We start from the raw sequence: 12,110 nt of genomic DNA, 5'->3' as shown, positions 1-12,110 counted from the left end.
AGACGCATCCCGTACATCCTACCAACCATCACCTACTCCAGTCAGATCACAAGCACTATCTGTTCAATCAAAGGCAGGGTTACCTATGAAAGCAATCATGTGATACACAAGCTAAGCAGCAACCATGTGCCACACTCTATGTGGGCATGACAACCAACAAGCTGTCCATCCACATGAACGGCCATTGATAAACTGGAACCAAGACACAGCTAGACCACCCAGTTGCTGAACATGCTGCTCAACATTCTTCACTTCAATGATCACTTTGGAGCCTACGCCATCTGAATCCTTCCTACCAACACCAGCTTTCCTGAAATGCGCAGGTGGAATCTCTCCTTGCTATATATCATATGTTCCTGTAACCCCCCAGGCCTCAAGCTCAGTTAGTCCTTGTCCTTCACCTTTCCCAGCTCCCTATCCCACTAATGCATCCAGTCTCCTTTTTCCCCTCCTCTACTGGCCTCTTTTTCCACCCCCTCCCCCAACCCACCCTGTCTAACCTCCCAACTGCACCTAGCTATCCCACCCTGTCCCTGAATTGCTTCCACAAGCAGCACTTTACTGTCCTCCACCCATACCCCACTATCCAACCCTCTCCCTGCCCCATGCCTCCTCTGTACCCCCACCAACCAGACTGCTTCTCTTACCATGTGCAGTTGCTCACAGTATGGCCTCACTGACCAGAGACAGTGGTCTTTTGTATGAGTTGTCCTTGCGTTAATGTGTGTGTGTTCTCTACATCTACATCACTACTCTGCAATTCACATTTAAGTGCTTGGCAGAGGGTTCGTCGAACCACAATCATACTATCTCTCTACCATTCCACTACCGAACAGCGCACAGGAAAAACGAACACCTAAACCTTTCTGTTCGAGCTCTGATTTCTCTTACTTTATTTTGATGATCATTCCTACCTATGTAGGGTGGGCTCAACAAAATATTTTCGCATTCGGAAGAGAAAGTTGGTGACTGAAATTTCGTAAATAGATCTCGCCGCAACGAAAAACGTCTTTGCTGTAATGACTTCCATCCCAATTCGCGTATCATATCTGCCACACTCTCTCCCCTATTATGTGATTATACAAAACGAGCTGCGCTTTTTTGCACCCTTTCAATGTCCTCCATCAATCCCACCTGGTAAGGATCCCACACCGCGCAGCAATATTCTAACGAGGACGAACGAGTGTAGTGTAAGCTGTCTCTTTAGTGGACTTGTTGCATCTTCTAAGTGTCCTGCCAATGAAACACAACCTTTGGCTCGCCTTCACCACAATATTATCTATGTGGTCTTTCCAACTGAAGTTGTTTGTAATTTTAACACCCAGGTACTTAGTTGAATTGACAGCCTTGAGAATTGTACTATTTATCGAGTAATCGAATTCCAATGGATTTCTTTTGGAACTCATGTGGATCACCTCACTCTTTTCGTCACTTAGTGTCAACTGCCACCTGCCACACCATACAGCAATCTTTTCTAAATCGCTTTGCAACTGATACTGGTCTTCGGATGACCTTACTAGACGGTAAATTACAGCATCATCTGCGAGAAACCTAAAAGAACTGCTCAGATTGTCACCCAAGTCATTTATATAGATCAGGAACAGCAGAGGTCCCAGGACGCTTCCCTGGGGAACACCTGATATCACTTCAGTTTTACTCGATGATTTGCCGTCTATTACTACGAACTGCGACCTTCCTGACAGGAAATCACGAATCCAGTTGCACAACTGAGACGATACCCCATAGGCCCGCAGCTTGATTAGAAGTCGCTTGTGAGGAACGGTGTCAAAAGCTTTCCGGAAATCTAGAAATACGGAATCAACTTGAGATCCCCTGTCGATAGTGGCCATTACTTCGTGCGAATAAAGAGCTAGCTGCGTTGCACAAGAACGATGTTTTCTGAAACCATGCTGATTACGTATCAATAGATCGTTCCCTTCGAGGTGATTCATAATGTTTGAATACAGTATATGCTCCAAAACCCTACTGCAAACCGACGTCAATGATATAGGTCTGTAGTTAGATGGATTACTCCTACTACCCTTCTTAAACACTGGTGCGACCTGTGCAATTTTCCAATCTGTAGGTACAGATCTATCAGTGAGCGAGCGGTTGTATATGAGTGCTAAGTAGGGAGCTATTGTATCAGCGTAATCTGAAAGGAACCTAATCGGTATACAATCTGGACCTGAAGACTTGTCCGTATCAAGAGATTTGAGTTGCTTCGCAACCCCTAAGGTATCTACTTCTAAGAAACTCATGCTAGCAGCTGTTCGTGTTTCAAATTCTGGAATATTCCATTCATCTTCCCTGTTGAAGGAATTTCGGAAAACTGCGTTCAATAACTCCGCTTTAGCGGCACAGTCGTCGGTAACAGTACCATCGGCACTGCGCAGCGAAGGTATTGACTGCGTCTTGCCCCTTGTGTACTTTACATACGACCAGAATTTCTTCGGATTTTCTACCAAATTTCGAGACAATGTTTCGGTGTGGAACCTATTAAAGGCATCTCGAATTGAAGTCCGTGCCAAATTTCGCGCGTCTGTAAATTTTAGCCAATCTTCGGGAGTTCGCGTTCTTCTGAACTTCACATGCTTTTTCCGTTGCCTCTGCAACAGCGTTCGGACCCGTTTTGTGTACCACGGGGGATCAGTTCCATCTCTTACCAATTTATGAGGTATGAATCTCTCAATTGCTGTTGCTACTATATCTTTGAATTTGAGCCACATCTCGTCTACATTTGCATAGTCAGTTCGGAAGGAATGGAGATTGTCTCTTAGGAAGGCTTCTAGTGACACTTTATCCGCTTTGTAAATAAAATTATTCTGCGTTTGTTTCTGGTGGATTTGGAAGAAACGGTATTGAGCCTAGCTACAACGACCTTGTGATCACTAATCCCTGTATCAGTCTTGATGCTCTCTATCAGCTCTGGATTGTTTGTGGCTAAGAGGTCAAGTGTGTTTTCACAACCATTTACAATTCGCGTGGGTTCGTGGACTAACTGCTCGAAATAATTTTCGGAGAAAGCACTTAGGACAATCTCGGATGATGTTTTCTGCCTACCACCAGTTTTGAACAAGTATTTTTGCCAACATATCAAGGGAAGGTTGAAGTCCCCACCAACTATAACCGTATGAGTGGGGTATTTATTTGTTACGAGACTCAAATTTTCTCTACTTTAGAATAAAGCCTCTGGTTGAAAGCTCACATGTTTAGTAGTCTTTTTGTTGTGCCTGTCTGCTACTCAACATCTCTTCTATATGACAAGTATCAATCCATTCTTTTCATAATATTAAAATTACTAGAAAGTTGATGTGTCACTTGCCACTACAGAGTTACCACATTGGCTGCTGGCCAACACTCAACTGTAGGCAACACACAAACATCACAGGTCACAAATGCTGCTAATGTGTAATGGACAGCAATGTTGGAAGTGGCCGCTGCGAGGTAAGACAGAAATGTGAGCTGCTCTGTTGACAGCTGATTTTAAGTCACCAATGACTGAATTGTGCAGATAACATGTTTGCCCTAAATTTAAACCTATGTCCCAACCTAATCACAACCTCATGATGCGCAATGTATCTGAGAAAACAGCAGTCAAAAATATGCAGCAGAACCAAAATCAGGATCACTTTTTTCATGGCAATTAAAGCTAAATTCTACAAGCAAAGTCGAAACAGAAACATTTCAATTTCAGTGCTAAAATGTAATTTCTTGAAGTCCCCGGTTACCTGAAACTATCCTCACACTGCCTACATGAGCTGCCACTTTATCAACCGAAAAGCAATCCTGGTTGGCACTTGGTTGCAAATTATAGGTGACACAGGCAGATTCCAAATGAAAACAAAGTGATAGGAAGAAAAATAAGAGCAAATAAAAGAGGCAATACTATGATGAAAACAGTGCGGCAAAGTATTAGAAATTTAAAAAAAAAATACATTTATACCAATTAATTGACTAAAAATAATACAGTCTTTTGATTAGATTTAGAAATAAAAAATTTAGAAATAAAAACAATTTCAGTACATTTGATGAGATTTGAATATACGACCTTCTCCACACCAAGTTTATACACTAACCATAGCACTTTGCCACTACACTGCATAAGGTAGTTGTATTTATGACTCCAAAGACCCAGTCACAGATGAATTGCAGTCTTCTACAATTTGGCTTCACGCAATGCTGCGCGAACCTTCCCAATATAAGCCAATCTCTGTGATTATTATAACTGTTTTAAGTGACACTGAATCGTGTCTGCAGAAGGATCCAGTAGAGAGAGAGAGAGAGAGAGAGAGAGAGAGAGAGAGAGAGAGAGAGAGAGAGAGAGTGTGTGTGTGGGGGGGGGGGGGGGGGGGGGCAGCATCACTAATGGTCAGTTTCAGGTGTTTAAAATGTCTGCTTGTGTCTGTGTATATGCGGATGGATATGTGTGTGCGTGTGAGTGTATACCTGTCCTTTTTTCCCCCTAACGTAAGTCTTTCCGCTCCCGGGATTGGAATGACTCCTTACCCTCTCCCTTAAAACCCACATCCTTTCGTCTTTCCCTCTCCTTCCCTCTTTCCTGACGAAGCAACCGTTTGTTGCGAAAGCATGAATTTTGTGTGTATGTTTGTGTTTGTTTGTGTGTCTATCAACCTGCCAGCGCTTTTGTTTGGTAAGTCACATCATCTTTCTTTTTAGATATGTACATATGATTATTACCAGATAGCAAAGAAAAAATACTGAAGCATGAGAATATAATTATAGCCGAAATATCTTACCATGCCATTTGATTTCTTTGTTTATTTTAAATTAAATTACAGAAGCAAACAATTCTTCTTCTTATAATATTCCTCTAATTCACAGGCTGCTTCAAATCAGTCAGAAGACTGACGACTCAAATTAAAAATCAAATAATAGAAACTCCAGATTGGAATATCAACAATATAAAAATAAAATTTAAAAAAATTATTTTCTGTGTAAACACTTCCCTCAGGTCATCCATAATACATGCGAAGAAGTTAGGTTAATAAGCTGGTATATTATTCTGCCCACCTATCGTGTAAGCCTTCCTTTAACTTGAGCTTATGACAATGTCGTTCTTCCCTTCATTATCTGTCCCAATTTATTGCATCTTTCAACTCAAAATACATGAAATATCACCGACCTGAAGTTTCTGTGGGGCCACCCACAAGAGAACTACATTAAGATATTACAGATGTCCATGTTTGCTGAATATAAGTATTTAGAATGTGCTCTGTTTCAAGTACATGCTCATTTATTTATAATACTGCCAGTCACACATTTATGATCATCTAAGATAAAAATGTCAAACTTTATATATTTGGGCGTTTCTTGTATGTTTCTTTTTACTCAGATTTCTATGTGATTTGGTGCCTTTTTCCTTCACCACCTTGCTTCATCCAAACCTGTCTCAAATTTATGCTTTGTTCTGCCAAAGAAACCTCTATTATCATTTAAGGTTCTTCACATTTTTGTAAGTTCCAGTATTCTATGAATAGTGTGTGTTTTTGTAAATAATGCTGACACAAAAAAATTAACAAAGAAATAAGTCACTTAAAAGCATTGTAATGACTAGTTACATAAAATATTTTCAAATGAATAGTTTCCAAATGACTGCACTGATCACATGTTATACTGAACCTGTTGCTACATACATTCATATATTTATTTTGCAATTTCTTTTCCTTACATAGCAGTTGTAAACATCACAATTCCAATATTCTCGACAAATACTTATGAAACTGTACTACTGTACCTGCTGAAACTTTTCCTTTAATTCCATTTTTGGAACTGGCATGGACCATTTCACTGAGAAGAGCTTTCAGACCACCTTTTTTCTCTGGGTGTATTTTCACTGTTGATTCATAAAGCTCTCCATAACGCCGAATCTGAAGTATCCAAAGTCATATGTAAATTTCCTTGTGGTGTTCTAAAAATTATAAAGATACATCACATTTAAGGAAAATTTGTCAAGAGTGCATGAGAAACAACACCCAGTTGCAGTCTGAAATGAGCTGGCAATACTCACACTGAAATCACTCAGATTTTGAACTGTTGCAAAATACCAGATTAGAAGCTGATGTTTATATCTGTAATTCAAAAATTTAATTAACTGTACAAACATGTCTGTGATTAGAGAAATAATTGATGATAATACAAGTTGTGACATGGAGAGACAGGATTGATAAAGGTTAAAAAGAAAATAAAACATACTTTCCCATCAGGGTAATGAAAAGTCCTAGGTTGAATATAAATAATGGGAGGTGAAATGGTAATCAGTTATATATAGTTGAAGCACTGAGCAGTTATTAGGCTTACAAACAAGAATGAGAACCTTTTTCGCCTTTTGATCACTGTCCTATAGAGTGAGCTAACTACTGACCACTCAACATGTCATATTTTTGGAGATGTTTTGACTCATCCTTGTGTTTACACCTGCTTAGTGATCTATTGAAAATGTATCAAAAACGAAAATAAAAAATAATAAAAATATGATCCATGATTTTCAGATGAATACAGCTGAAAAAGGTTTCTCATATACCTAACTGTTGCAAGCCTTCATCTGATTAGACCAGTCAATATCTATACAAATCATTTTCTATACTGCTGCAGGGTTTTCATATGCTATTACTAGCGTACATATTTCTCAAATAACGGTTGTTGTTGTTGCTGTTGTTTTGGCCGTCAACCCTAAGTTTGGTTTGATTCACTTTTCCATTCCTGTTGCTCGAAAGCTACCATCATTTCAGAATGACATGTAATTCATTTTAATTACTGATAAAATTATTTAATTGGATAAATAAAAAATCTACTCACCACTGATACGCAAGCTTTCGGAGGCAGTGGCTCCTTCTTCAGGCAGAAGGGTTGAAGGGGAAGGAATAAGGGTGAAGAAAAAGGATTGGAGAGGCCTAGGAAAAGAGGTAGATTTTGGGAAAGTCAAGCAGACATGCTTGTGTCTGTATATGTGTGGATGGATATGTGTGTGTGTGCGAGTGTATACCCGTCCTTTTTTCCCCCTAACGTAAGTCTTTCCGCTCCCGGGAATGGAATGACTCCTTACCCTCTCCCTTAAAACCCACATCCTTTCGTCTTTCCCTCTCCTTCCCTCTTTCCTGACAAAGCAGCCGTTGGTTGCGAAAGCTAGAATTTTGTGTGTATGTTTGTGTTTGTTTGTGTGTCTATCGACGTGCCAGCACTTTCTTTTGGTAAGTCACATCTTCTTTGTTTTTAGATATATTTTTCCCACGTGGAATGTTTCCCTCTATTATATTCATACAATTAAATAATGTAATTCATTTTGTAATGTGTGGTAATCATTCTCTCTCTGTCTCTTTCTTTCTTTCATTACGTTAGATATTAGACCTTTTTCTCACTGACTTGTTGCCAAGTGTCCTGATCAAGTCAGCTAATCTACAATAGTGTCCTGTAACACCTACTGTCAATGTTTTCCACCCACACACAGCACATAATTTACTGCAGAATAAAATCAGATACACGGGCAAATAACTAATTACAGTGGCTTTTACACATTCAGACATTTCATTTAATGAATGTGAAACCATACAAGACATTCATACTGATAAAATGAAAGTTATAGATTGGAAACATTTTACGAATTACCAGCTTATCATTACTTACGTAATGACTCATTTCATGACTGGCAGCTTTGACTTACATGATCCTACAAAACCTAATGGATTAAATTAAGCATGTAGCAAAAATATTGACATGATTTTGAAGAAATGAACATACGGATTTTGAAGCTGGTTTCATGTAATTTGGTATTAGCTCATGGCACCCAGATAGATAAGAGATTTATTTTTTACTTACTCGCCACAGTAAAACTTACAAAGGCAACAGAGGTGAATATAGTCCGACCTCCATTGACCATTAGTTTTCTTATCATACTGCCCTTAGTGACTTTACTTTAATCCATGAATAGCTTTAAGTAAGACGTGGAGCCACCCAGAAGAAGAAGAACAAGAAGAAGAAGAAACCCTATAGGGTAAATTAAAAAATAACTGGTGCATTATTAAAGACAAAACAAAAATTGTGGCTTGAGTGTCATTATCCTAAAAACTGTGGTGAGAAAAGTGAAAATGCATCTTAAATCAGGTCAAATATTCCAAATCTGCAAAAAAATTCAGGGTACAATGTAAGTCTGATAGCTTCTGCATTTATACACTTGTGTGATCAAAAGTATCTGGACACCCTCAAAAACATATGTTTTTCATATTAGGTGCATTGTGTTGCCACCTATTGCCAGGCACTCCATGTAAGCGACCACAGTAGTCATTAGACATTGTGAGAGAGCAGAACTGGGCGCACTGTGGAACTCATGGACTTCAAACGTGGTCAAGTGATTGGGTGTCACTTGTGCCATACGCCTGTACGCTAGATTTCCACACTCCTAAACATCAAAAGCGTACAAGCCGATCTTGTCTGTTGACTGACAGCTGAAGCAGGTCGTAATGTGTAATAGGCAGACATCTATCCAGACCATCACACAGTAATTCCAAACTGCAACAGGATCCACTGTAAGTACTATGACAGTTAGGCTCGAAGTGAGCAAACTGGTCGAGCGGCTGGTCATAAGCCACACATCACGCTGGAAAATGCCAAACGACACCTCGCTTGGTGTAAGGAGGATAAATACTGGATGATTGAACAGTGGAAAAACATTGTATGGAGTGACGAATCACAGGATACAATGTGGCGATCCAATGGCAGGATGTGGGTATTACGAATGCCCTGTGAACGTCAACTGCCAGCGTGTGTAGTGCCAACAGTAAAATTCGGAGGCAGTGGTGTTATGGTGGGGTCATGTGTTTCATGAAGGGGGCTTGCACCCCTTGTTGTTTTGCATGGCACCATCACATCAAAGGCCTACATTGATGTTTTAAGAGCTTTCTGGCTTCCTACTGTTGAAGAGCAATTTGAGGATGGCAATTGCATCTTTCAACACGATCAAGCACCTGTTCATAATGCATGGCCTGTGGCATAGTGCACTACAATAACATCCCTATAATGGACTGGCCTGCACAGAATCCTGACCCGAATCCTACTGAATACCTTTGGGATGTTTTGGAACACCGACTTCATACCAGGCCTAACCGACCAACATCGATACTTATCCTCTGTGCAGCACTTCGTGAAGAATGGGCTGCCATTCCCCCAACAAACCTTCCAGCACCTGATTGAATGTATGCCTGTGAGAGTGGAAGCTGTCATCAAGGTTAGGGGTGGGCCAACACCATACTGAATTCCAGCATTACCGATGGAGGATGCCACAAAATTGTAAGTCATTTTCAGCCAGGTGTCTGGATACTTTTCGTCACATAGTGTATGTGCAATAGAGAGCTATGGACACTTTAAAAACAAAAAACAATGAAATAAAGGATACAAACAACACAGTGAGATCAAAAGCAGTCAACAATATTGGACATTACAAGAAAATAAAGTCTACAAAGTAAAACAAATAGGAAAACCAAGAGAGTCTTGCAGACAGGCAGCAGACATAGGAGGGTACTGTTGGACCAAGTGTAGAGCTCCTTGGTGACAGATGACAGGTAACTATTATTTTTTTAAGTGCTCGATAATGTGACTAGTGATGTGTTTTAATTATTGTGGATCCAAGAAATAATTTGGACAACAACTTGAAATATGGAGTTGAGGATGGCTTCAGGCACACCACTGGATAGTCTCATCACGTTCACTCTTTTGACCTAGATCGACACACTCGACATCCCATTTTCACACTTAGGATGGCTGGTCAAAAACTTCTGGAGGAAACAAGTTCTTCTACGCTATATTTCTAGACGTGCAGGAGGCAACAGACAGGGTTCTAAGATCTGGTCTCTGGAAGTCCATATAAGAATGCCAGCAGTTAGCAAAGCTTTATGTAGAACCACCAGGATCCCCTATGCAATCTTCAAGAACTAGACGAGATTAATTATAATAGTCTGGATAACAAGGCACATTTATTAAAAGGTGACCGGTTTCGAGCCTGTGATGATCGAAACCGGTCATCTTTTAGTAAACCTTTAGACTACTATAATTAATTTTGAAGACTGTATTTTGATCACTGATATCTCCAGTAATGTTTTCAAAAATAACTCTATGAGAACACAAAATCAGAGATCTGCTGACTTCACTACAAGCAAGATATCCAAGCAACACCGCAGTCCCTTGCTTATGCCTTTACCACACAATGAACACATGTAGCAGCAATATTAAAAATCTGACTGCTGTAGATCACCATATGTAAGCCATTCAACTGACCACTTGGCTTTTTCAGGTGACCTGGCAAATTGCCCTCTTTGATAAAAACTTCCAATGCAACATTAATGTCTGGGTGGAAGAGCTGAAGAAGAAAGGAATGAAGGCATTTTGCTGGAAAAATTGAAACCATGATTACAAACAAAATGGAGAAAAAGCACATTTAAAGCAAAGGCGTAAGAACAGGCTTGTAAATTTGAGTACTTGGGCTCTATCTTCAGAGCAGATAAGAAGATGAAAGACAAAATTAGGCAAAGAGATGGGGCAACAGGTCACCTGTCTAAAGTAGTCAAATGGAACTTCCTCACAAGAGACAGATATTGAAAGAAACCAAATTAGCGGAACTATGACTGGGAATCACGGATTGTGAGTAGCTGATCAGAAAGTCTGATACATGCAGCAGAAATGAGATACCAGAAAATAAAAGTAGGCAGGACAGGATCCCAAACAGAGCAATTTGGGATTTATATATAAAGCCTCGGGAGAAGAATATCAGCTGAAATGGTTTGGACATCACCTGCCAAGGTAAATAAAGTACGTGATAGTAAAGGGAGATGTGAGGACAGCCAAGAAAGATGTGGAAGTACGTAGTAGTAGACACAATGCAGGAGTGAGAAAAGGCAGTAATTGCTGCTACAGAAAGGAAGAGATTGAGATTAATTATATCTCCTACACCATGAGGTAGACTAGTGAAGTATCTGCCACACTTGTTTGTGCCCCACCCACCTTTGTTTGCAGTCAAATAGTTGCCTTTCATGACATTAATGTGCAGATAATTGTTCTGAAGAAGCAGTAGATAAAGATCAGCTGTTTAGTCTAAGTAGGAAAGAAGTAAGTTTCTGTTCATTTTACATCCTTTTTGCCAAAGCAATAATCTTTTTTCTAAGAACTGTATTTAGCCCAATTATAGCTTTATGCAGCTTAAAACACACAGGCAGACTAATCCCAGCATACAGATGTACTCTGATAGTTGATTTTGACCTAAAATTTACACCTTGACTCATTAGACATTCCTAAAAATTTTCTTTCCTGATAGGATTTACAGATCATGTACCGCAGAATGAATGCGTGAAGCAAGAAATCAATTACATACATGAACTCTAGAGAGCTCAGAAGACAGTTATTAACAAGAGTGTTTATGGTACTTCTGCCATCCAACTGGTGAAACACCAGAGCCTCTACCATCCACTCCTTGGTCACTTTGCCCTCAGAAGAAGGGATCCTTGTTTCCACATTTAAGATTTAGGTTTATCAATTAGAGTGCCTGTGTCAGAAAAGATCATTTTTCATTCTGCATAGTTAATACATTAATCTCTTTTACAATTCATCACTATGTAAAGCTAATTTCTGGATTATTAATTATACTGGTGGTTGCCAGTCTTTATTTACTCTACATGTATGCTTTAGTAGGCACCTTCGAACTGACTTGCCTGGCTTTTTGTAGTGGGTCCTACAGATTAATGTGGATTCTGATCCATAGTACACCTTGGCATTTTTCACATTATCAAATCATTACCCCAGAGAGGAAAGAAACTAAAATGGCAGCAAAACCTTAGTACTAACAGAGGACCAAACCTCAGATCTGGCTCTTATCCACTGAGACACACAATTTTTCATATCATAGAAATAAATATTTCCGCATTTTATTTTTCTGTCTACCTTTAAGTGCAAATGCTTTTTAGTTTAGTCCTCAATAAATATTGGCTATAAACCTTTAAACCGCATCAAGCCTAGGCATCCTCCAAATGCAAAATAGACATTTTTACAAGTATTTTTACAAAACAATATGAATTTAGTGCAGTACTGGTCAGTATTAACAAAAATCT

At 39.5% G+C, this 12,110-nt stretch overlaps 1 protein-coding gene across 1 annotated transcript in view; it reads right to left on the bottom strand.

Moving 5' to 3' along the window:
* Positions 1-12,110, bottom strand: part of LOC126188286 (ATP-dependent DNA helicase DDX11-like) — a 139,393-nt gene that overhangs the window by 43,303 nt on the left and 83,980 nt on the right. The window contains exon 10 of the mRNA XM_049929870.1: positions 5,759-5,891. Coding sequence (XP_049785827.1) covers positions 5,759-5,891 — 133 coding nt within the window. The remainder of the gene's footprint in view (positions 1-5,758; positions 5,892-12,110) is intronic.

Source organism: Schistocerca cancellata, chromosome 5 (genome assembly GCF_023864275.1).
Source record: "Schistocerca cancellata isolate TAMUIC-IGC-003103 chromosome 5, iqSchCanc2.1, whole genome shotgun sequence".
NCBI classification, from domain to species: domain Eukaryota; kingdom Metazoa; phylum Arthropoda; class Insecta; order Orthoptera; family Acrididae; genus Schistocerca; species Schistocerca cancellata.
The sequence above is the reverse complement of the archived record's forward strand: the minus strand, read 5'-3'. Positions and strand labels throughout refer to the sequence as shown.